Source organism: Eulemur rufifrons, chromosome 1, assembly GCF_041146395.1.
Source record: "Eulemur rufifrons isolate Redbay chromosome 1, OSU_ERuf_1, whole genome shotgun sequence".
Taxonomy (NCBI): Eukaryota; Metazoa; Chordata; class Mammalia; order Primates; family Lemuridae; genus Eulemur; species Eulemur rufifrons.
In genome coordinates this window covers 40,524,969-40,551,287 of record NC_090983.1, presented here as the reverse complement: position 1 = coordinate 40,551,287, position 26,319 = coordinate 40,524,969, and the positions used below count along the sequence as shown (strand labels likewise).

The window sequence follows — 26,319 nt, the reverse complement described above, 5'->3', positions numbered from 1 at the left end:
GAGAAATTAGAAAAAAAGTTTGTAAGCTCTGGTTCTGGTTAAAAAAAAATTAGAAAAAAAGCAATTTTCTCCTTCTTACGTTGTTATGTTTTTTTTTTTTTTTAACTCAGTTTTGGTTATTTTTATTTGTAAAAGATAATTAGATTACATATCAGCACAGGAAGTATTGAATGACTTGCCTATATTTAAGTCTTAGGTCTGCCTCTTAATAACTGGATGACCTTGGACAAGTTTCCTAACTTCTCTGTGCCTCAGTAGTCTTATAAAATGAAGGTGATAATGGCACCTATTCCAGAAGGGTATTAGTAAGAAATAAATGATTAGATACTGTATTTACTAACAATAGAGTCTGGCATACGATAAAGCTTAACGAATGTGAGCTATTATTACATCATTATTATTGCTGTTGGTTCTGTTAGTCAGGAATGTTTGTTTAACAATTCTTATTTTTACAACTTTTTGTATCTTCTAGCTACTCTGCTAAGAGCTAGAATGAAACAGTTGCCTGCAGCAACAGTCCGCCTCCTTTCAAGTTCTCAGATCATCACTTCAGTGGTCAGTGTTGTAAAAGAGCTCATTGAAAACTCCTTGGATGCTGGTGCCACAAGCATAGATGTCAAACTGGTGAGTGTCCTTGAGAAGCCAAATACTTTCAAAGCAAAAAAGGATTGGACAGATGTTTTCTCCTTAAACCTTTGTTTTTTTCTGTGTACCAGCAAATTATTCTTAGGACATTGGACTACTTACTCGTCTTAAGGGTAAATTGTTAAAAATAAATTTTAATTTAAATCAGCATTATAGTAAAACTAAAAATTATGAAAGAAAACTTGTTCTTTAGGACTTTGTCACCTAAAAAGTCAATTTAAAGTCTGTATGTACTCCAAATAGTTGTCCTTGGTTATTCATATTTACTTGTTTTAAATATTCCCCTTTGCATTTTATTTTTTCCACTTAATCTTGTTTCTAAACCATTTCCCTGTTACTTCAGTTTCCATATTTTTAAATTTTAGTGTTTTGTACAAAATCTTTTTTTTTTCCCCCCAAGAGATGTGAGTCTCACTCTATCACCCAGGCTGGAGTGCAGTGGTGTGATAATAGCTCACTCACGGTAGCCTTGAACTCTTGGGCTCAGCAATGCTCCTTCCTTAGCCTCCCAAGTAGATGGGACTACAGGCATGTGCAGCTATGCCCAGCTACTTTTTATTTATTTTTTTAGAGATGGGGTCTTGGTTATGTTATTCAGGTTGGTCTTGAACTCCTGGCCTCAAACAATCCTCCTGCCTCAGGCTCCTGAGTCACTGGGATTACAGGCATAAGCTACTGTGCCCAGCTAAATCATTTTTTTTTTTTTTTTTTTTTTTTTTTTTTTGAGACAGAGTCTCACTCTGTTGCCCAGGCTAGAGTGAGTGCCATGGCGTCAGCCTAGCTCACAGCAACCTCAAACTCCTGAACTCAAGCGATCCTCCTGTCTCAGCCTCCCGAGTAGCTGGGACTACAGGCATGCGCCACCATGCCCGGCTAATTTTTTCTATATATATTTTTAGCTGTCCATATAATTTCTTTCTATTTTTAGTAGAGATGGGGTCTCGCTCTTGCTCAGGCTGGTCTCGAACTCCTGAGCTCAAACGATCCGCCCACCTCGGCCTCCCAGAGTGCTAGGATTACAGGCGTGAGCCACCGCGCCCGGCCTAAATCATTTTAGTTAATATGATTTACAACACTCAATTATGATTTATTGAACTTACTTTGCGTATCTGTTTGCTCTGTTCTAAATTGCTAGCTCATAGATGTAAGGTCTATAATTTATTTATTTTTGTGTCCTCCATACCTGGCCAGTACCTAGTACATACCAGGAAGATGAATAACTTTTTTTGATTTAATATAAGAATACATTTTTTAAAGTCTCCTAATTATTAGGTATTTGTTATTTCTAGTATCATGGAATTAGAAATAATGCCGATTGGAATATCTTCATAGGAAAGGGACCTAAACTTCTCTTATCTATCAGATAAAATTCTATGAGATCTCTCTCTCTCTCTCTCTCTGTTTTTATATATATGTATAAATAAAATACCAGTCACTTCTTATAAAAGCGTTGTGTATTAACTACTACTTTACCTATTTTAGAAATAGTTAATGTTCTGAGACCTTGCCCAAAGTCACATTATTAGTAAGTAGTGGCACTGAGATTAGAATCCAGGACTATCAGACTGTAAAACCCATTCAAGACCTTTCCTCTGTGTCAGTGGTTCTTGTAATGTTTGGGTGCAGAATAACTTAGAGCATTTGTTAAAATAGGTACTGGGCCCCACTTCTAGAACTTCAGGTTCTAGGTTGGGCCTGACAATTTGCATTTCTAATAAGTTTCTAATTGATAGTGATGCTAATACCTTAGAGAACACATTTTAATAAGTGCTTTTCTATATCAAATCTGTATTTTGTTTTTAAATAATATACTCTTAAGTTTTATAAACCTGAAAAAAAATTAAACCCAAAGAAAGACAATTTATGATTTTTAGGCATTTGTTATAGTTCAGTCTGATTAGAGTACAAATGGTAATAATTGAATAGGATTAGATAGTTATATCCAACAGATTTCACTTAAGAATCTTAGACAAGCAAACATATCTTGTTCTTAAGTGTCTCCGGAAGAAAAACATTGTTCTGTAAAATAGTATTGCAAAGTCAACAGAAGTCTTCCTATAAGACTAAATAAAACATTTTAACCTGACTGTATATTTTAGTCTAGACATTTACTGATAACTGGTTTGTAGAATTTTAAAATAAACACCACAAATGTTTTATTGTGGTTTTGTGCAATAATAGCTATCCTGACTAGGTATGTTTTTATAATTAATTAAACATGATAATACAATTTTAAATATTTAAACAGATCTTTATGTTCTGATTTTACTCAAATGCCTAGAGTTCTTATTTATGTCGCAAGATTTGCATTTCTGTATTTAATGATTTTTCTATAAAATGAAGCAAATTATTCATAGAATGTCAACTTAATTTTAGATTGAGAGATTTGAGGAACTAAATCTTAGATGTTTTCCTCCAATGCCTTGTATATCTGACTTAAAAAATACTGACATTTGTAGTATTATACAATTTTAGGTTATTAAAAAGTTGTGGTATTTTTTTTTTTTTTTAGAGCAGTTTTATTTATTTATTTTTTTGAGACAGAGTCTCCCTCTGTTGCCCGGGCCAGAGTACCATGGCATCAACCTAGCTCACAGCAACCTCAGATACCTGGGCTCAAGCCATCCTCCTGCCTCAGCCTCCTGAGTAACTGGGACTACAGGCATATGCCACCATGCCTGGCTAATTTTTTTCTGTTTTCAGTAGAGACAGGGTCTCGCTCTTTGCTCAGGCTGTTCTCTAACTTTTGAGCTCAAAGGATCCTCCCGCTTTGTTCTCCCAGAGTGCTAAGATTACAGGTGTGAGCCACCACGCCCAGCCAGATGTATTATTTTAAATACTATAGTCATTATAATTTTAGGAAGTATTTTTTCCCCCTTTATAACTTGCATCTATGGTAACGTGTAAAACTTTGTGGAGTCAGTCTTATGATAGAAGATGGCTACTAAATTTAGGATATGGTATTCCTAGAAAGTGATCACTATAGTAATTTAGATTTTGTTTTTATTATATATGCATATTTTTAGTATTAGAATATAAAACTAAAATATGAATTTAGTTTTTTAAAAATTTTTCTTGACTTTTGAATTAAAAAGTCACTGAGGTTGCCAAATTAGGTGTTTCTCAGCAGTTTTCTGTTAAGTGATTATTTGCAGAAAGAAATTTAAAAAGTTATAATGTAGTAAATATTTAAAGTTTTTTATGAAAGCAGCAAGGGAAAAAGTATTAAAAATAAGGTTGAAGAATAATTGCTAGAGTCTTGGTGGGTAGAAAAGTTTTGTTTTATTGGTGATAATGTTCTGTTTTGTTTCGTTTAGGAGCCTATATATATGAAAGGAATATATAATTTGGAAAAAATTTTTTGGTCAAATTTAAACAAATTATCATAAATGCTCATTATAGTGAAACAATTAAAAGGACTGACCTCCTCATTTTACTGCTGAATTTGAGCCCAAAGAAAATAAGGAACCTGCTAGGAACATAACCAGAAATTAGTAGAGCTAAAGATTTTAAACTCTTATTTCCATAATGTTATGCTTCCATTTGAGGTAAATAAATGGCAAAATTGTTTCTTCTGTGGTTTTTTTTTTTTGCTTCTAAATGTGATAACAGTTTAATATTTTTATATACTAAAAGTTTTTTAACATTTTATAGGAAAACTATGGATTTGATAAAATTGAGGTGCGAGATAATGGTGAGGGTATCAAGGCCGTTGATGCACCTGTAATGGCAATGAAGTACTACACCTCAAAAATAAGTAGTCATGAAGATCTGGAAAACTTGACAACTTACGGTTTTCGTGGAGAAGCCTTGGGATCAATTTGTTGTGTAGCTGAGGTAAAGTAATTTATATTGGTTACAGTAGTGATTTCATAATCACAAAATATTAGAATTAAGAGAAATAGTTCAGTATTTAGTGAAGTGTGTTTTTAAATTTTTTATTATAGTAAAACATGCACAACAAAATTTACCGTTTTAACCATATTTATTTATTTTGGTTTTGCTTTTTGAGATGGCCTCACTGTCACTCAGGCTGGAGTGCAGTGGCATGATCATAGCTCACTGCAGCCTCGAACTCTTGGGCTCAAGCCATCCTCCTGCCTCAGCCTCCCAAGTAGCTAGGACTACTGGTGAGCACCACCGTGCCCAGCTATTTTATTTTAATTTTTTGTGGGGATGGATTTTGCTATGTTACCCAAGTTGATCTCAAACTCCTGGCCTCAAGCAATCCTCCTGCCATGGCCTCCCAAAGTGCTGGAATTACAGGCATGAGCCACCACACCTGGCCTATTTTAACCATATTTAAATGTACAATTCAGTGGCAATGGCATTAAGTACATGCACATTTTTATGCATCCATCACCATTATCAATCTCCAGAACTTTTTCAGCATCCCATACTGCAACTATGTACCCATTAAACACTAAAGTCCCATTCCCTTTGCCCCTATCCCCCAGTAACCACTGTTCTACTTTGTCTCCATGAATTTGACTGTTGTAAGTACCTCATATAAGTGAAATCATATAATATTTGTTCTTTTGTGTCTGTCCTATATCACTTAGCATACCGTCCACAAGGTTCATCCATGTTGTAGCATGTGTCAGAATTTCCTTTTTAAGGCTGAATAATATTTCATTGTATATACTACATTTTATTTATACTTTCATCCATCGATGGACACTTGGGTTGCTTGCACCTTTTGGCTGTTGTGAATAATGTTGCTGTGAACATTGGTGTACAAATATCTGTTTGAGTCCCCACTTTCAATTCTTTTGGTAATATACCCAGAAGTGGACTTGCTGTGTCATATGGCAATTCTATGTTTAATTTTTTGAAGGGCAGCAAAGTGTGTTTTGCAGTGTTAATATTTATTAGAGGAACAGATGGTTTAGTGGCCCATTGGCTTGGAAAAAATATAGCAAAAAAACTAAACAGATATGTAACTATAGCACTTCTTAAAGCCTTTACTAAAGCACGTTGTAAATCTCAAGGTTGGTGATTTATAGTAGGTATATTTCTCTGTACCTACGTGACTATGAAACACTTGTATTAAGAAGCATACTGTTTTTGTTTTTTAATTCTATGGAACACACTTTGGAAGTATCACACTAGTTGGTTTAAACCCTAGCCAGTTAGGGGCAGATTGGGTCCAAGAACTTTACTCTTCTAACTGCTGGTTAGGTACTTTCAATGCCTATAAACCCATGAGTTCGGTGCCTGGCACACTCACTTGCATAGTACAAATTATACTACACTGCCTCTGTCCCAGATTTTATAACTAGTTTGTGGCAAAGCCCATCTAGAATCTTGATCTCTTCATTTACATATATCCCAGTTGTGTTTGATTACATGATTCTATACTAGTTTCTTTGTGCTATACTATTATTATGTGGGTGTTGGGCTTTTTTATTGTGTAATAATATCTGTGTGCCAGTGAATGATAGGGTAATTGTGAGGGTCTCTTTAGCTATTGAAGGTTTGCCCAGTGGCCATATGTAATCCTTCATTTGTGGTTAGGCCGGCAGACCCGATTTAGGTGAGAATGTTCAGATGCAGTAAAATGATAGGACTTCATGCCTATTGTCCAGGAAAAATGGCATGGACCTGAGATATTGTTACTGTCTCCTTTTCTGGTCTTTGTATATCTGTTTAGTAGCCTAGTCTCCCCAGCAGTGATGTATTCTTCAGGCTCATCGTGGTCTTCCCTTAGCACTTCTGTCTTTGAAGTGCTGGCACAGTGTATGTTTTTTCCATTTTTTGAAGATAGGGTCTCAGGTCCACATGCTCCTTGACTTACAATGCAGTTAAATCCCAATAAACCTATTGTAAGTTGAAAATGTTGTAAGTCGAAAATGCATTTAATACACTGACCTACCAAACCTCATAGCTTAGCCTAGCCTACCTTAAACATGCTTAGAACACTTCTGTTAGCCTACAGTTGGGCAAAATCATTTGGCAACACTGTACACTGTAGAGTATCATTTGTTAACCCTCGTGATGGTGTGGCCAACTGGGAGCCATGGCTCGCTTCCACTACCCAACATTGCAGGAGTATCCTACTGCTTCCTATTGAAGGCATTTTGCTTTCGCACCATTGTAAAGTCAAAAAATCATAAGTTGAATTATTGCAAATTGGGGACCATCTGTATTCACCTATTCTTTTACTTTGGGGCTCTGTAGGTTGTCCTATGTAGGCCAGAAAAATTGTGGGGGTGATGAAGTTTAAGGGGGAGGTTTTTGCTGTTGGAACATAGAGGACTCGGGGCTCTTGCTTGTTAGAATCTGCATGCTGAGATACCATTGAAGGTGGACTCTTAAAACCTCTATCCATAATCTAGCACACCATGTACTTCTCTGTCTTGTTCACTTGTTTTATTTAGAGTTCACTGAGTCTCCAGATAGATTTTGGGGAAGAACGACCGGAGATACAGTTGAGCATTGCCCATCTTTCTGCCCAGAGACTGTATATGGGAACCTATAGCCCTGGATCTCATACAGAGTGTCTGTTTTTAAAATGTAATGGAGTTTGCAGTAAGGAACCTCTGAACTTCCCAGTACTAGTACCGTTGTTAAGAGTTCTCAGTGGCTATTTTGGAAGTTATATTTTTTATTGTAGAGCTTAAGTATTGAATATTTTCTTAGCTGTTAGCAAATAATCTTTAAGCTTTATTTGGTAGAGTATTGTCAGAAAAGATATAATTCGGCATTTCTGTATTTTCTACAAGATGTTTATAACCTTTCAGAGCTGAAGTTGGTCATAATCAGCTTTGTCTGCTAGGTGGCAGCACTATACTTAGTCTTTATAAATATGTTATACATGAACCGTGTGATTTATTCAAATCTTCATTGCAGTTCTGATTCTAGATGGCAGTTTTGCAAGTCTTTGTCCATTGGTCACTCTATCTTGTTTCCTTATTTGATTACTTAAACCCACTTAATAGGCAAGTTTATAATTTTGTCTTTTATTTTTGAGGCATTCAAATGGCCTGGAGTATAAATAGTTAAAATAATTTTGCTCATCAGAATTACAAAAGAATTACCAAAGTATCACAATAATGGAAAACTATAAGCTTAAAAAATTATGTTTGCAATGTACACATTGCAATGCCAAGCATTTTTGAATCTTAGAAAATACTAATGGACTATTTTATTGAATCCCCATTCTTGTAAGTCTTTGGGAATCTTTGGAAAACCACACATACACACACACAGAGCACAATGAATTTGTACACATATATATACCCCAGATCAAAATACAGACCATTATCAGCACCCCAGAAAGTTCTCTCATACCCCTCCAGTCAGTGCTCCTCAAAAGTAACTGCTATTCTGTCCTCTAGCAATATAGATTAGTCCTACATGTTCCTGGACTTGATATAAATAGAATCCTGCAGCATGTATTATTTTATCACAGTTTTTGAGGATAATTTAGGATTGATTGTACCTGAAAGCTAAAGGAAATATAGAACTGGAAGGGATTCTGGTGGTAGTAGTGGACCCTGGTGTATCACCCAGATCCCTCCTTTAGGACTGAGCACTCGTCTCCCATCTTCCAAGAGTATTGGTGACTGAATGCTCACAGCGGAATCTCCCCCAGAGATTGCCCTTACCCAGGTCATGCGGGGCAAGCTGCATCCAGTAACTGGTTGATGAGGGTTGTAAAGGCCCAGGCCCACCCAGTTCAGGGCAAGGCTTCCCTGTCCCCACAGGTGATCATCCCAGAGTACTCATCAATAAAGTGCTTGTTTACTAATCTTCGACTTGGAGTCTGCTCCACTGGTAAGCCAACCTACAATGCAGGTCTTCTATGGTTCAGTCTCTTCATATTACTGATGAGGAAAACTGGGGTCTGGTGAAGCCAAATGCCAGGTCTTCTTACCCCAACTTCAAAACACAGTCTCTAATAAGTAATCAACTAATACTTCATTGTCTGCTCTATTCTGGGTGCTGTGCTAGGTGGGCTATTTCAGAGGAATTGTGCACAGTGAAGTAAATGGAATATGAAATTTGTGACCTATTCAGGAATATGGTTTGTCCAAGGCAAAGCCCAGAATTCAGTTCTAATTTCATGCCTTTCAGTACTGAGTCCTCCCCAGTAGGCTATATTGCCTTCTTACTAGCATGGTTAGAAAGTTATTTTTAAGTTTAAAAATACCTCCATATTAAAATAATAAATATACTCAGGCCTGCAGTGATAAGCTCAATAGATAAATTGTTAGCAGTAGTTGAATTAAAACTTATATGGGAGGACTGTGAATAGTATTTCAGAAAAACAAAGTAATATATGTTTGTTAAAGTCAGTTACATTTAAAAATAAATGTTCGGTAAGGCTTAATGAGTGCTTTTTGGGGAAAAAGGTTGACTTTTTTTTTTTTTTTTTTTTTTGAGACAGAGTGTCGCTTTGTTGCCCAGGCTAGAGTGAGTGCCGTGGCGTCAGCCTAGCTCACAGCAACCTCAAACGCCTGGGCTTAAGCAATCCTACTGCCTCAGCCTCCCAAGTAGCTGGGACTACAGGCATGCGCCACCATGCCCGGCTAATTTTTTTTTCTATATATATTTTAGTTGGCCAGATAATTTCTTTCTATTTTTAGTAGAGACGAGGTCTCGCTCATTGCTCAGGCTGGTCTCGAACTCCTGACCTTGAGCGATCCACCCGCCTCGGCCTCCCAGAGTGCTAGGATTACAGGCGTGAGCCACCGCGCCCGGCCGAGGTTGACTTTTTAAACTTGAATATTCTTCAGCACTCAGAAGGAATTGAGGTTACATATACAGAAATTCCTTATTTATTTTCAAGACTCTGGTTTATTTTGAAATTTTTAGATAGAGATTTACAGTTACATAATAAAAATTAGTGATTTATTTACTCTACCAAACTGATGTAGGTAATTTTAAAAGTCATACCGTTGTAAACCATCCAAGGCTCAACAACTTGATAATACGTAGTTGGGAATTAGTTTTGTTGCACTGTCAAACAGCCATCACCCAAAACTCCAATTTTCAACATTTCTTTTCATTAGGTTACTTTAAAGATGTTAATAATTTTAGTTATAAAAAGAAAAATTAAGCTAGACTTTCAGCAAAATTGGCAGGAGGAATCTAAATTCTGTATTCTTTCTGAATCTAATTCTGTATTCTTTATTCATATACTGGGAAAGAATGGGCAGTTTTCCTAACTTATCAATTATAAAATTACTTCCCACCTTAAACAGTCCAAAGGAGTAAAGCATTCTTTTTATATATAGAGAGTAAACTATTGATATTTAAAATAGAATTACTGCTTTCATAATCTATAATGAATGTAAGTATATCAGTGACTAACACAAATTAGTAATGGTTTTCTTTAAAATCATGTCAGCAAGCATCATTTCTTTTAACATTTATTGCTTGTAGAGCAATAATTTTGAGTTGTCATCTTCAGTGTTAAATTACTGGTATTGTTAAATTACAGCTTTACTAAGCACAGTGACTAGAATGAACTAGAGATAGTGAAAATTCTGCTTTTGACCTTTTCATAAAAATTTTTATAAAGACTACTTGTATATGTTGTTTCTATGACATAGAAAGATGTGTATAATAAAAGATCTTATTCCTTTTTAGGTTGATATTTTTTATATGTGTTATATTATAAATGGTCTTTTTCATGCACAAGAAATGTTTAAGAAACTCATTTAAGCTTTTTGGACTGGATTTTAAATGTAGGCTAAATTACATCTTGGTTTTGGGAGAAATGCACAACAATTTTGTCTTTTTAAACTCAAAACAAACTTTGAGCTAGGAGTCAAAAGCCTAATTCTAAATCCCAACTGTTTGAATAGGAGACCTAACCTAACATGTAAAACAGGTTAACTTTTCTGAGAATCGTTTTTTTTTTTTGATCTATAGTGTGAGGATAATGATTTGAGGGTCAGGTAAAATAATACATGTTAAAGTATCTTAAATATTGTCTTGTGCCATACAGATGAAAGTTATTTCTGCTTTAGACTTGAATGAATGTGAAAAAGTAGTATTCAGCTGTATCACATATGTGATGAAGTTATCACAATTCCTTGTTCCCTTCTGCAGGCAGTATTTCGCGTCAACATCCAAAGTTCATTCAGACTGCTCCACATTTTTGGGAAATCCTTTGTAAAATTTAACAGCCATTCATAGGTAAATTCCTAATTCGCACCAAAGGCCTTCATTCTGTATCATAAGTTCATTTTTTTCCCCTCAGAAGACTTAGAAGAGTTTGCCAGCCTTCCTCTTCATAGCATTCATATTTAGTGATTCATTCATTTAAACATTTTTTAAGTGGTCACAGTGTGCTGGGTATTCTTCTGACCTATTAGAATCATATACAGTTGATCCTTGAGCAGTGTCAGGGTAATGGGTACAGACTCCTAATGCAGTCAAAAATCTGCATGTAACTTCTGATTCCCTAAAAACTTAAATACTAATTGCCTACTGTCGACCAGAAGCCTTACCGCTAACAAACAATTAACACATATTTTGTATGTTATATACTGTGTTATTACAATAAAAGTAAGCTAAAGAAAAGAAAATGTTATTAAGAAAATCATAAGAAAGAGAAAATATATTTACTATTCATTAAGTGGCGGTGGATCATTATAAAAGTGTTCATCCTTGTTGTCTTCACATTAAGCAGACTGTGGAAGAGGAGGGGTTGGTCTTGCTGTCTCAGCGGTGGCACAGGCAGAAAAAAAATCCACGTATAAGTGGACCCATGCAGTTTAGCCCTCCTGTTGTTCAAGGGTCAGCTATACATAATTTTGTGATGAGATAATACAAGATCTGTAAGTTTGTTTTTGTTTTACATCACATTAAGTCTCCATTGCTTAGAGGAGCAGAATAAGAAGCTAAGTCATTCTGTTTTGAAGATGAAAGTTGGAACTGTTATTTGTGGGCCCACATAGCTGTAAAAAAGTCAGGAGAAACTCCTAGCATCATTCTGATGGTTCTAAGCCAAGTAAATGATTCCTGACTCCTTTACCACAGTGTATGATACTTCCTATATCCTTTATAGCCATGGTGGTAGAGCTTTAGTCAGAATAGGCTCAGAAATTTTTTAAGCACTTCGAATATTTGGTTCCTAAATACAGCTTCCTTATAGGTTAATAGAACTCTGTTGAAAGTAGAAAAGCTAGGGCCAGGATCTCCCTGTTGCTGCTAGTCTTCCCATAGTAGATATCTGGGTAGGTTCTAAAGTCAGAGTACTTTAGTGTACAGCTATGCACAGGCAGGCATACACAGAAAGCAAAAGAAATTTCAGTCATCCAAGCAAAAGTGCATATTTCACTTGAATCATAAAGACCATTTATCTTAATTTTCAGACTCATGTTTTCTGTGCCAAAATGTTCATCCAAAAGTCAGCTAAATAAAACCAAAAGGCTTTATGATAATTATCTAGTATCTAAACGTTGAAGAAAAACTGTGTTTATCTAAAGTTTAAATGTTTTTATGTAATTTTAATTTTATAATACTATAAGTTCTTAAAACTCAGTAACTGGACTAGAGAGTCAGTTTTTAATAACTGATAGCTAACATAACCTCTAAGGCCCTCTAAGAACTTCTAAAACTTCTCCGTTTAAAATACTGGGGTTTTTTTTCTTCTCTTGACACCACTAGATTCACTTATTGCTATGATTCCTCAATGTCTGTAGTAAGAACCACCACTAATAGTTTGATATATCAGAGATGCTCCTGATGGTGGAGTTGTTGCAGGTTTAAATGCTAGCTGCTGCACAGCTAACGCCTTCTGAACCTGTGCCTGGTCCAAAAAAAGGTTTCCTGCCTAGGACACAGGGTCATATGATGAAATGAACTCTTGAAATACAATTCCTTTCCTTCCTCTGAGGAACACACTGTATTTCATGAATTTGTGAAATATGCTTATGTGCTTGTTTTATCCTTCACTGTCTTTAGCTGTGAATTACAAAACATTTCCTATCTAAATAAATTTTCATAGTACCCTACAAATTGTAATTTAAAAACATTTTTAGTATTGAAAAATAATATTGTGTTCTATTTTTTTTACTTTACCATAAATGTTACATTATGAACACTAAGGTCCTATTTTACTTTTTAGCACTTCAGTTTATTCTTCTAGGCTGGAGTATATTTATTATTCACTAATATGTTTAAAGAATGAGCAAGTTAATGTCTTATAAAATGCTTTGAGTGGTTAAAGCAAAATCCTATGTAACCTTACAAAATATTAGCATCATCTTCATCTTATCATCACCCTCCCCTTAAAGATGATAGTGTAATCATTTATTCAGGACCATCTAGAAGCTACTGGCAGAATTGGTACTGGAACTCAGAGTTCCAGGGCTGTCTTTGCTCAGTGACACCAACTTTAGGTCAGGTGGCTAGCTCTTTGGAGAATAGAAATAGAATTCAGTTGACCTTGGCATTTTGGAGAAGCAGTTGATTAAAAGTAGAATTATTTTTAAAGGTATAAACATGGAGTGATTAAACACAGGAAAGAAAATCTTTAGCAATTTCTGTCCTGTAATATAAAGCTCTGAACCATGGAATGTATTTTGGAAGTAGAATAATCACTAAAGAGTACACAGAAGCTCACAACTTGTCTGTTTTAGGTACTTTTTTTATGGGGGGATAGTTATCACAGAAATAGCTTGATACGATACCCCTAGTAAGGGTTTTATGGACTTCATTCTCAGAATCTAGCAGATTCTACCAGTATTGTGAGGTAGAGAAACCATTTTTTTTTTCTTTTTTTTTTGTGGTGGTGGCTCTAATATTCCCTGCATGGTACCCACTTGCTCCACAGAGCCCTATGGCCTACAATAAATCTGCTTGGTTAGGGTAGGGTGACAGAATCATCAAATGTAAACCCAACTGGCCCCAGAAGAGTTCCAGCTCCTGAGTAGGATGGCCAAGAAAGATTACGGTCAATTTTGGGTTATCATTGATCACCAGATGTGCGAGGAGGCTATCTTCTTCCTAGTTCATCTTGTTTTCCTTGCTAGCATCCCCATTCCTCACCCTTGGGTTTTTGTCTAACAAAGGTATATTTTATTATTGTTATACTTTCTGACTAATCTCATGAGGTAGGTAAATAGAAAGCTAAGGACGAGCATTACTCAGAAGAGTCCAGACACTTTAAAATTTTATTTCTGTGACTAACATCTGAAGAAGTGTTTGCATTGGTGAATGAAATCCCTTCTTATGCTTACACATTTTAAGGCTAAAGTTTTTTAATTAATAAAAATTTTACACTTAATGAGTTTAAAGCCTGGTTTTAAGAAAAAATTGTCCATAAATATATATATATATGTATACTTTAAATTTTATTTTTTGAACCATAAATTTGCAATACAGAAATGCAGTTTTTACACAGAATATAAAAAGGGGAGGGAATGATCACTTTACCAAAGGATTATTCATTTGCCATCAAATTTATGGAAAGTCTGTTAAAAAGCAAGCTCCCCTAATGCAGTTGAATTGTTTGCTTTTACAGATATGTCATGATATATATATAATACATATAGCCATTTCAAGTATACTGGTTTGTGTATGAGTGTTTTAATTAAAATACTTGAAATAAAAAGCAGTAATTTGCAACAGAAAAAATGCAAGCTGGCCTATTGCTTATAAGTATAACTAAGGAATATTACAAAAGAAGTAGATATAAGAATTTATCAAGTAAAACTTCTTGCAATGTTAACTATATTATGTGATAATTATTTTAAATCTAATTTGATAATGAATCCATGCAATATCTAAAATGATAATTTTATTAGAAGTTTTTTCTTTTTTCCTCCAGGTTTTAATTACAACAAGGACGGCTGCTGATAATTTTAGCACCCAATATGTTTTAGATGGCAGTGGTCACATACTTTCTCAAAAACCTTCACATCTTGGTCAAGGTAAGAGAGTAGCTTTGTAGCCTTCTTTATCTTTTATCTTATTTGTTTTAAAAAAGTGTTACTCCTCAAATTTAAATGTATTGCTTTGGGCTTGATCCTGATAAAGGCTAATTAAATTCCAGGTGAACATTCAGCCTTTACTCTAGTCACCAGTCTCTTAAATATTTAGAGTTGTTCTCAAAAGGAACTATGAGAGACTGTGGACAACTCAATGGACTAGTTGCTCTTCTGTAAAAACGGTAAGAGCATTCATTTTACTTGTGCTGCGTCACCGATATCTTCATATATGAAGTGTATTTGATTGAAACACCTAAAACATCATTGATTTGGTAACAATGGTAGTAAACCATATCATGAAGATGTTAATATTATGGTTAAATAATTTAAAATATATTTATTTATGGAAAACTTCAAACATATGCACAAGTAGATAGAACAGTGTACTCTTCACTCACTTTCAGCAATTATCAACTCATTGCTAAAGTTCTTTCTCTAATACCCTTACCTCATTCCTCCCTTTCTGTATTATTTTGAAGCAAATAAATATATTAATTATTGTTGCTGCTTATTTAGTTAATGGAGTTTTATATCCTTTTATGTAATTTTATTACATTTTAATTGGTATCTTACGTTTTAAGTGTTTCTAAGAACTACTTACTTCTGTAGGGAAAAAATAGCTTTTTAGGCTTGAGTTTCACATATTTCCTTTAATCTTTTTCACACTACTAATTTGTGATAATAGGATGATTAAGAGAGTGTTAAAGCTATGGTCTCTTTAAAATGATGTTCAGAAGAATTATTAGGTCTCAAAAAGGACTTTTTTGGGTTTTTTGTTTAGCCTTCTCCCCCTCCAGTTTGTATCATAAATTCATGTTTAATTTTGTGGTCCCTCATTGTAATTTATCAAAGTGCATGCCATATATTTTCTGTGGTTTCTTCCTTCCAGGTTTAACGTTACTGGATTTTTTCCAGATGACTTCTGTCTTCATTGAATTTATTTTCTGGTATCTTAATACTGATACCAAATTCTCTCTTTTTCTTATTTTATAAATCCTTAGCTTTGTTACTGATTACTTTTGCCTACTTGGGATTAATATTTTTGTATCCCCCTAGGGGAAGGAGTTAATAGAAACTCCTAAGAAAACACACTGTTTTTTCTCATTTGTTCAGTTAATGAAAAAGAGTTCAAGTCTAACAGCTATTTAATTTGATGTGTAATAATAAAAATTGTATATGTTTTAATTAAAAATAATAGATTGTAATTCTTTTTGGTATGTATTGAAGGTTAGGACAAACCCTCTCCAGAAATACTCTGAGCTCAGTTCTTAGGAATTCAAATTAGGAAACCATTAGGCGGTATTTGAGTAGGTCTCCAGTAGAGTACTTTGAAGTAATCTAGTCGCCTTATAAAACTTAAAAGTATTTATTTTTATCTTAGTAGTAACCAGTCTAATCTGGATGGCCAGTGGCTCTGCATCACTCATACTTCTCATGCTTTTCTTTATTCATCTCCATGGGAACTTTGAAATAACAATCCTGAGATACGGAATCCATCTGATCTTTGCCCTTTTGCTGGTTGATTTTTCTTTTCCTGCTGACCTCAGCCTTCTACCTTTAGGAAGTGAGAACAGGTATGCATATTAAAGAATTTCTGTAGTCAATGAATGAACCTTATTTCTTTAGCATATTCCTTTTATCTTAAGAAGCAACATACTTAGGAGATTAGTAGTTATAAAACTAGTAATTAACCTTTCATAACTCACTTGTTTCATCTAATTACTGTTGATTGGTTAGGAAAACAAAAAATGAAAGTCTTAATTTTAAATTGCTCCAGATGGACATATTATAGAAATCTATAAACACTTTCAAAAGGCTTTTACATTTATATTGCTTTAGTGTTGATAGTTTTTGAGTGATTGAATCACAGACTCACATTTCACCAGCTGTCATTCAGCTTCCATTTAAATATTTTCTGTGTAAGATAAAACTACAGTTCAACCATCCTAATTTATACCTGTACATTTAGGGTTCTTGGATTAATTTCTGCCGTGGTGTGAACATCCTTGCTTTGCAGTTCCTCTTCATATCGTCTGATAGGATGTCACCTATAGATAGCATAATTGTAAGTGTAGAAACAGCTTACTACAAAATTTTATTTATGCATTGGAAAATTTGTTGCCCATTTAAAAAACATTTTAAAGTGTTTAAAAAGTTTACTGGAAATTCCAGTTACGGTTTTTCTAGGTGTAGGTTTTTTTTAATGGCTTCATTTAGACATTTAAAATGATTTATGTGTTTAACAGTATGTTGTTTTAAGTTGCCCTTACCTTCTGTTCACTTCCATTTTAAAACATTTTTTGAAACTAAAAAGAAATAAGTTTACAGCTTTTAAATTCTTTTACCAAGAACACTGACTAAAATTGTTTGCTTTTGTCATATCTTTTTCTGTTGTCACTTCTCTTTACCCAAGATAATAAGTATTAAGTTTTCTAAATTGATTTACCCTCCTGGACAAATCCTTTTAATGCCTTCTAGTACTTCTGACTTAGAAATTTCTCAGATATCAAAAGTAGTATATTTAAATTGCTCTGATCAAGGTATTTCCTTTCCCTACTCTGTTATTAGAGTAGGGCATCATGCTCTTTGTAAATTCTGCTATGTGTGCTTGTGCATGTATTAAAAGACCTTTTCATCTTAATTTAAGAATGGAACTTTTATTCATTGAATAGTTTAAGAAAACTTTCTGATATAGTCAAGGAATCATACCTTTATGTTGGGCATACAAATAGCTGTCTTTATAAATGGCATAACATAGGGTCAGGTAAAAATATAACACGGAGCATATCACAAGACTACATTTTAATTCTGGTGTTTGTAGAATGTGCTAAAGTTAGAGAGCTGAGCGCTTGTCTTGTAAAATATGATAGTATAATGGAGCCTCCTCCCTATTGGCTACTATTACTTGGTACTTTTATTTTTAAGGATACACATTTCATTTGGAATCAGAAAAGTCTTTTCCACCACTGTTTTATTCAAACATGTAATTCTCATCTTACTAATAATTCTCAATTTACTTTGAGAGAATATTTTTAGGTGCCAAAGCAATAATATATCAATATGTGGATTAGATAGAGTGTGGTCTTTGATGCATAACATATATTTAAAAGTCAACAGATACCTTTTTTTACTTTTATGTACACATTTGTATTTTTCCCTCTTGATTTTTGCCTTCTGTCCACAGCTATAGTGGATGCCATTATATCTGTCTTCTAGGAACTCAGTAGTGGGGAACACAGATTGAGTAAATAAATAATGACGATAAAATGAAGCCACCAACTGCCTAGAGAGAGGTTAACAAGTTTTTCAGAAAAGATGACATTTGAGTTTGAAGATGGTAGGAGTGTGAAGATAATAGGTAAGAAGGAATGAGTATAACCTTTCAGCAAGAGAAGAGTGATGGATATAGAAGATTTCAAGAGACCATTGCTCTTTGTGTAGCAATGAGGGGGAAAAAACATAATTTTAAAAAGTTGTGTCTTTCTGTAAACTCACTGAAGAACTGTGTTACAGAGTTTAAATGAACTAAATTCAAGAGAGACTACCCCTTCCTAGAAAAGAAGTGACTGGTGGCCACTTGCATTCCTGGGATCATTAACTGAGTCTGGAGGCATTTGTGGACAAAGGAGCAGGCATGCTATAGATGAGAGATCTTTTATGACAGTAGAGGAAACCAGCTGAACTTCTAATAGCCACATATGGCCTGACATGACAGATTGGAATATGGGATCCTCAAACAGACCTAGTCTGCCCCACACACTGAATCTCAGGACTTTGCTGCAGTGATGAAGGAAGTTGGGACTGAGCTAGAGAAAGAAAGATCTTAAAACCTTGCTAGAAGAAGGGGTCTGATTCCATCCTCAAGGCATTTTTGAAACTAGAGGTGAACTGGAACTAAAGGGGAAACTCAGCCACAACTTAGATAGGCTCTTAATTAGGTTGAAAAGATCTGTTCTTCATTCTAGCTGCTTAATAGGAAACAAAGCACTTTAGGAAAAAATATATCTTCTTCAGTAACTATTTTTCTTTTATACACAATGTCTGGCAAAAATTTGGAGAGACACAAAGAAAGGAAAATGGAATCTATAATCAAGAGAAAAAATAGTGGAAGCAAATTCAAAGATAACCCAGATGTTTGAATTAACAGATGAAAACTTTAAAAACAATGATGTTAAAGAATTTAGAAGGAAAAGTCGTCAAAATCAATGTGAAGCTGGAGAATTTCAGCAGAGAAATGGAAACTAAAGAGCCAATTGAAAATTCTAGAACAAAAAAAGTGCTATATCTAAAGCATTGCTTGGATGGACTTAACAGCAGACTGGACATAGCAGAAGAAAAGATTTGTGAATTTGAAGGCAGGTCAATAGAAATGATGTAAACTGAAGCACAGAGAGCAAATAGAATGAAAAAAAGAGAAGAGAGCATCAGAGATCTGTGAGACAACATTAAACAGTCTAACATACATGTGACTGGAATCCCAGGAAGACAAGAAAGAGAGAGACTGGAGCAGAACAATAAACCTGAAAAGAGAATTTTTCAAAATTGTTGAAAGACATAAAGCCATAGACTCAAGGAACAGAATGAACCCCAGGTGAAATAAATACAAACAGAACCACAGATAAGCACATCATCATGAAATTACTGAAAACCAGAGAAAATACTAAAGCAATAAGAGGAAAAAATGTATTGAATTCAGGAGAACAACAAGAATGATGGCTGACTTCTCATCAGAAACATAGCAGCCCAGAGAAAATGGAATGGTATCTTTTAAGCATTTAAAAAAAAATTTGTCAACCTAGAATTTTATAACCAGCAAAGATGTCCTTTAAAAAAATTAGGACAAAATGAAGGCAATGTAATACAAATAAAACTGAGAGAATTTGTCACCAACAGACATGTACTATGAGAAATACTAAAGGAAGATTTTTAAGCTGAAGGGAAATGCTTCCAGATAGCAACCTGAATCTTCAAGAAGGAAAGAAAAGCATTGGAAAATGTGTGGGGGAAAAATTGAAAGACTAAATTTTTAAGAAATTTATTTTACAAAAACAATATTTTGTGGTATTTATAATATGAGGAAGTAAAATGCATGATAAATATATTTTAAAAGGCAGTAGAATAAATGGAATTATGCTATTGTAAGATTGTTACATTGTAAAGTACAATTCATTTCATAGTAATCAAGGTAGCTTGATAATTTGAGTGTATATTATAATCTATAGAGCAATCACTAAAAGTAATGCGAAGAAGTATAGCTAAAAAGCCAATAAAGTAAATAAAATGGAATACTAAGAATGACATAGCAGAGTTCAGTGAGAGGATTTGAGGGTAGTTGAAGCAGGAAACTTAATTTAGAAAATGGAATCTTGGGTGTTAGATTATGAAGGCCCTTTTATATCATGCTAGGGAGTTTGTACCTTACCTCAACAATGAGACATTGAAACTTTTTTAGGCAGAGGATTGGTATCATGTTATTTACAAAATTAACTGGCATCGTGACTCCTACCATAAATTGTGTCTTTCTGTAGGAGTTGTTATCTTGAACTACTAAAGTTTAAGAGTAAGGAAGGAACTTGACATAGATTTGAGAGAGAGTTTTAGGATAGAATATATAGGCCTATGTGAGTTATGCAGTATTACAGTAAGAGGCAAAGGGAAAAATCAATTAAATCTGGGGTAACTGCCTTTGGAAATTGTTGGTGTAGTATCAGACTCGAGGAGGAAGGTAATGAGTTCAAGTCTGGGTGGATATCCAGGTGGGAATATTGAGTGAGCATCTGTACATAAAAGAGTGCTTTAGGTCTCAGATATATGTCTGTTAATCAATTTTTCCCCCTAACCACCAGACTATCAGAAATTAGTTAATCAATTCTAAGTTGCACATCTTGTCACATTTTGATGTTCCTGAAAACAAATTGTGGCTTATAATTAATGGACTCCCAGAATCCTTTTTGGACAGACAGCGATCATGGATGTTCTTATTGTTAAATCAGTTGAGTTTTGTGCAATATTAATAATTCATGTGTTGATTGGAGGAATAAACAATTTCATATTTTATTGCAACAAACAAGTGCTTTATGAAACTTAAAAAGGGAAAATAGCCACAAGTAGATAAAACTGTTAAGTGCAAAAGAATTGCTATCACATGCAAAGCATTGAAATTGAAGACACCAGAGGGAATTGCTGTATTCATGGAGATAGATAAATTTCAAAGCAGTGAGGAGCTAGTGCAACCATTTCCTGTGTCAGTCGGGACTATTGTTAAGGCAGTGTATCATGGTTTAATTGGAAGTGTTTTTTCTTTTTTAGAGATTCATAAAAGTGTGGTGCTTCTTACAGCTTTCATGAAAACAATCAGTGTGTGGGTAGTAGTTGAAGCTGTGAGAATGGAGGAAATATGTAGAGAGAATAAAGTGCAATAAGAAGGCATAAGAGGTCTCTGTGACTAGGTTGTGGTGTGAATTGTGATCTGAGTGTGTTCTCCCTCCTAGCAGTGGAGGCAGAATGCATACCTGCTCTGATTGCTAAATACATGCCCTCCTTGATCTTTGTCAACGTTTGCTCTAAAACTTGGCAGTGGCCTTTTTATTTTCCTAAGACAAAGAATAGTAGCACCAAAGTGTGAGCAGCAAGGAATACCATGGTGTTCCAGGGAATTTAATCCTGTCTGTGGAAGTGATATGTGCAGTTAGGCCAAGGAAATACCCTACATAAAAACGGAGGAAGACCAAAAAAAAAAAAAAAAAAAAAAAATGTTAGTAATGTAATATGCTAATGAAGCACTAGATCAAGAAAAACAGAAAAGCATGAAGTGTGAGCAGAGTAGGAATATAGCTTTTTCCTTTAGTCTTTTCCACAAAAATCTTTTTTCTTCTAATCTTGTTTTTTTATTAGAAAATTGCCTTTCAAAAACTACAAAGGTTCCATAAATAATGAAACAATCCAAACAAGTACATACTTTATACTTATTTTTTTATTTTATTTTTTTTTTATTTCAGCTTATTATGGGGGGTACAAAAGTTCTGGTTACATACGTTGCCCATGTACCGCCTATCCCCCCAAGTCAGAGCTCCGGGCGTGTCCATTCCCCAGACAGTGCGCAACGCACTCATCATGTAGGCATACCCCCATCCCCTCCCCCCACCCCCCACCTCAGTCTGATATCCGATTGGTATCATTCCCAGATGTGAATTTAGGTGATGATCAGGGAAACCAATTTTCTGGTGAGTACATGTGATGCTTGTTTTTCCAAACACTTTATACTTATTACCTTATTTGTCTTATTTTCTTCCTTCAATGCTTTCATTCATTTTACAATTTTTTTTTAAATTGTATATTTTAAATATAATGCCTACAGAGTATTTGTCATTGTTTCAGGTACTAGGGATATACTGATAAACATGGTAGGTAGTCCTTTGCCCTCAAACTTACCCTGTTCTAAAAGGGGAGGCAGAGGAAAGTTTTTTCAAATAGTAACAATTTCTGTGAAGAGAGAAAACATAGTTTCAATGTGGAAGTAGCTGTCTTTGATGGGGCTCTTAGGGATGGATTTTCTAAAGATACCATACTAGGCTGAGATCTGAAGGTTGATAAAGGAGTTAGCCATGCAAAGGGTGGGGGGCGAGGAGAACATGTGCAAAGGCCTTGAGGCAGAAACAAGTCTGATATTCTAGAAGAACAAAATGAAGGACATTGGTAAGACTGGAGATAGCCATGGGCCAGGTTATGTAGGGTCCTTTAAGCTTTATACTTCTTCATTCCATCTCTTTTCTCCAGTTAACCAGTGTAGCTAATAACAGAGGTTTTTTTTTTTGGTTTTTGTTTTTTAAGATACAGGGTCTTGCTCTGTCTCCCAGACTGGAGCATAGTAGTGTGATCACAGCTAACTGCAACATCCAACTCCTGGGCTCAAGCGATCTTCCTGGCTCAGCCTCTCAAGTAGCTAAGACTACAGGTGCATGCCACCACACCCAGCCAGTTTTTTTTCTTTTTTGTAGAGATGAGGTTTTGCTATGTTGCCCAAGCTGGTCTTGAACTCCTGGCCTCAAGCAGTCCTCCTGCCTTGGCCTCCCAAAGTGCTGGGATTACAAATGTGAGCCAAGCCCAGCCCTCATAGTAGTTTAAAACATTGAGATACAAGGTATTGTTAGGCTTTCTCTGTATTATGTGTCTTTCATTTCATGAATCCATATTTAACAGTTATATATCAAAGCCCACTCACATTACCATCTTCTGTGTACTTTAAGCTTTTAAGATTTTTTGCTCACCAAATTTATTTTCTATCTTCTTTGGTCAGAAAATCTCTATTTTGATGTAATTATCATTTGCTTAGAGTTCATCTTTTCATTATTTTCATCAGATTTATTAATACTTGGGTTGTATACTGCCGAAACCTTGCAAGTCCAAAAATGTCTTCATTTTGCCCATCTACCTGTCTTAACTGGGTGTAGGTTTCTTAGTTTCCCCTTAATAGTTTATAAATTGTTTGTCTTCTAGTGTAATAGGTTAGAAATTTGATGTTTGTCTTTTCTTGTAAGAAACTTGTTCTTTTTGTCTTGACAGTTTGTAAAACTTTTTTTCTGTCCTTGAAATTTAGGATTCTAGTGGGTGTGGTTTCTTTTTTGTTTTTTAAATATTCCTCCTTATAATGAAATAAGCTCTTGAAATAAGCATTCAAGCCTTTAACTCAAGAAAATTTTATTCTATTATTTATTTAATTACATTTCTGTTTGTTTCTTTGTCTTCTCTTGGAACTCATGATTTTATGCTAGGGATTCTGAGTCCTATATTTCCCTTATGATTGCCATTTCTGTGTTTTTGCCCTTTGTTATAAGCAATAGGACAATGATTGACCTATTATACCAAATTTTAGACTTTTTGACTCTGATTCATAGTAATAAATACATTTCACATAGCAACCCAGTTCACACAAATCTAATCAAAACCAAAATATCATGAAACTGTGTAACCTAAGGTTTGTGATGCACTCTATTTTCTCTTCTAGTTTAGTCTATTCTGTCTTTTTATTATATTTAAAAAGAAAAAAGATACCAGTTGCTGTATACTCAATCAGTGATTCTCAACCATGGGCAACTTTGTCCCCCGGGGTACATTTGGCAATATCTGGAGACATTTGATTGTCACAACTGGGAAGGGTGCTATTGGCATCTAGTGTGTAAGAGGCCAGAGGTGCTACTGAACATCCTACAATCCACAGGACAGCCTCCACAACAAATTGTCTTGTCAAATGTCAGTAGTGCCAAGACTGAGGAACTCTACACTAATTTGATTTTTTTTTTTTTTTTTTTTTTCCCACTTCTCAATACAGTGGTTCTCAACTCTGGCTGTGTATTAGAATTGATTTAGTAAGTCTGAGATTAGCTAGTGAGTAGTGGTTTTAGAAGTTGTTCAGTGTTTTAAAACACAGACCTATATAGTCATGGCAAACATTTTGTTCTAATTTCATGTGGTGGTGGTGGTGGTGGTTTTCTTTTTCTTTTTTTTTTGAGACAGTCTCACTCTGTTGCCTGGGCTAGAGTGCTGTGGCATCAAACTCACAGCAACCTCAAACTCCTGGGCTTAAGCAATCCTTCTGCCTCAGCCTCCCGAGTAGCTGGGACTACAGGCATGTGCTACCATGCCTGGCTAATTTTTTTCTATATATATTTTTAGCTGTCCAGATCATTTCTTTCTATTTTTAGTAGAGACAGGGTCTTGCTCAGGCTGGTCTTGAACTCCTGACCTCGAGCAATTCTCCAGCCTCGGCCTCCCAGAGTGCTAGGATTACAGGTGTGAGCCATTTCACCTGGCTTATTTTTTTCTTTTTTTAAAATAAAAGCTATTTATTAACCTCATAGTAAAGCAGTATAATTTTTATACCTTTATTCAACTTTTTATTTAAATTAATTCATAAGTAAAAAAAAAATCTGCTTCTTAGATTATACTGTGTTTTTGAATATTTGTTGAAGATGAGGTAAATTAAACCAGGTTACCAAATATTATTTCTGGTAAGAATTTTTAGTGGAATAATTAAGATTATCACATATGCAATGTAGTCTTATCTATATATTGTATTTTAAAGTAAAGAATAAACATCATCCCTAGGTGGTTTGAACACCAGCAGATTTCTCATGATACTGCATTCTAGTGAGTCCGTGTTTCTCTGCAGTGGTAGAAATAAGGTGATGTTTGTTTAGACCACACAGAAGAGATCATACTTCACAGGTCAATCTTGTTACAAATGAAAGAGTCTAGCAAGGAATCAGAATAGTTTGCAAAGTTCAGCTTTCTTTGTGTTCCCAGAGTTGGAGGAGGACTGGCCTTCAGTGATAGATGGGCTTAATTACTAATTGCATATGGATTTGAAAATCTGTGAAGTTTCTTCCAAATCTGAAAATGCTTTCCTCTTATCTGCCAACAGGTACGACTGTAACCGCTTTAAGATTATTTAAGAATTTACCTGTAAGAAAGCAATTTTACTCAACTGCTAAAAAATGTAAAGATGAAATTAAAAAGGTCCAGGATCTGCTTATAAGCTATGGTGTCCTTAAACCTGACTTGAGGATTGTTTTTGTACATAACAAGGTAAGCATTATACTTTTATAAGCTTTTTTGGTCTGTAATGTAATAAAAGAACAGTATATTTTATCTAAATCAGTTCGATATGGGCTATTGGACTGAATGTATGTGTCTTGCCACAGAATTAATTTGTTGAAAACCTAACCACCAATGTGATGGTATTAGGACATGAGGCCTTTGGAAGGTGATTAGATCATGAGGGTCCAGAGAGCTGCCTTCTCCCTTCCACCATGGGGGTAGGCCACCACACAGTGAAAAAGTGCCATCTATGAACCAGATAGTGGGATCTCACCAGACGCCAAGTCTGCTGGTACCTTGATCTTGGACTTCTCAGCCTCCAGAATTGCAAGAAATAAATTTCTGTTCTTTATAAGCTACCCAGTTCTTAGTATTTTGCTATAGTTGCCCAAAGATAATATATAAAGGATCTTTTCTTCAAAAATTTAGTCCACATTTGTTTAGTTTTATCTTTACTATGTAAAGAGTATCTTTAATTTGTTGCCCAATAAAATCTGATTGAACCTTTCATTTCTTAATCTCTAAAATCAGTAATTCCCCCAGCAGACTTTTTCATCCAAGAAATGGATTGAGCGTTTCCTTTTACCAGGTGCTATGATAAATTCTGAAAATATGAAGATGAGTAAGACTTGTTCTTTTCTTTTAAAGATTTCACAATTTAGTGACAATTTTCTCTTTCTATTTTAAATTGTTTCTTTTTTGGAAGAGTTTGTCTTTTAAAGTAAACTCTAGCTTATTTCTTTCCTTTTTTCAAAGCAGGGCTGATAAGGGAAGGAAATCATCTTGTTGCTTGGTGAATCTGGGAAAGAAAGGTTTACTTATTTTCTGATTATCTGTTTTTCAGTTGGGCATCTTTGAGATATTTAATGAAAGGAAAGCAGATCCACACAGCATTGTGGAAGCCTGATAGGGAATAGGGAATTGACACATACTGAGGGCCTACACAATGCCAGGACCTGTGCTGGGTATATCTGTCAGTCTCCTGTAATCCTCATAGCAACAACCAAGTGTGGTAGACATTATATCAATTTTGCAGTTGTCATCTGAACAGGACTCAGAAAGTTTTAATACTTTGCTAGTTGTTGCCCAACTAATAAATTGTTGAGATGGGATTTGAAACTTAGTATGC

General features: G+C 34.9%; 1 protein-coding gene across 7 annotated transcripts in view; it reads left to right on the top strand.

The window, feature by feature from the left end:
• The window catches only part of PMS1 (PMS1 homolog 1, mismatch repair system component), an 83,179-nt gene that overhangs the window by 7,902 nt on the left and 48,958 nt on the right, over positions 1-26,319 (top strand). For 5 of the 7 annotated variants that reach the window (XM_069469390.1, XM_069469367.1, XM_069469382.1 and 2 more), the window contains 4 exons: positions 473-624; positions 4,300-4,482; positions 14,435-14,537; positions 25,015-25,178. In XM_069469390.1, the coding sequence (XP_069325491.1) occupies positions 493-624; positions 4,300-4,482; positions 14,435-14,537; positions 25,015-25,178 (582 nt within the window). In that variant the 5' untranslated portion in view covers positions 473-492. Of the gene's footprint in view, positions 1-472; positions 625-4,299; positions 4,483-14,434; positions 14,558-25,014; positions 25,179-26,319 lie in introns of those variants that run through there. The other 2 variants (XM_069469375.1, XM_069469398.1) reach the window with 2 other exon arrangements.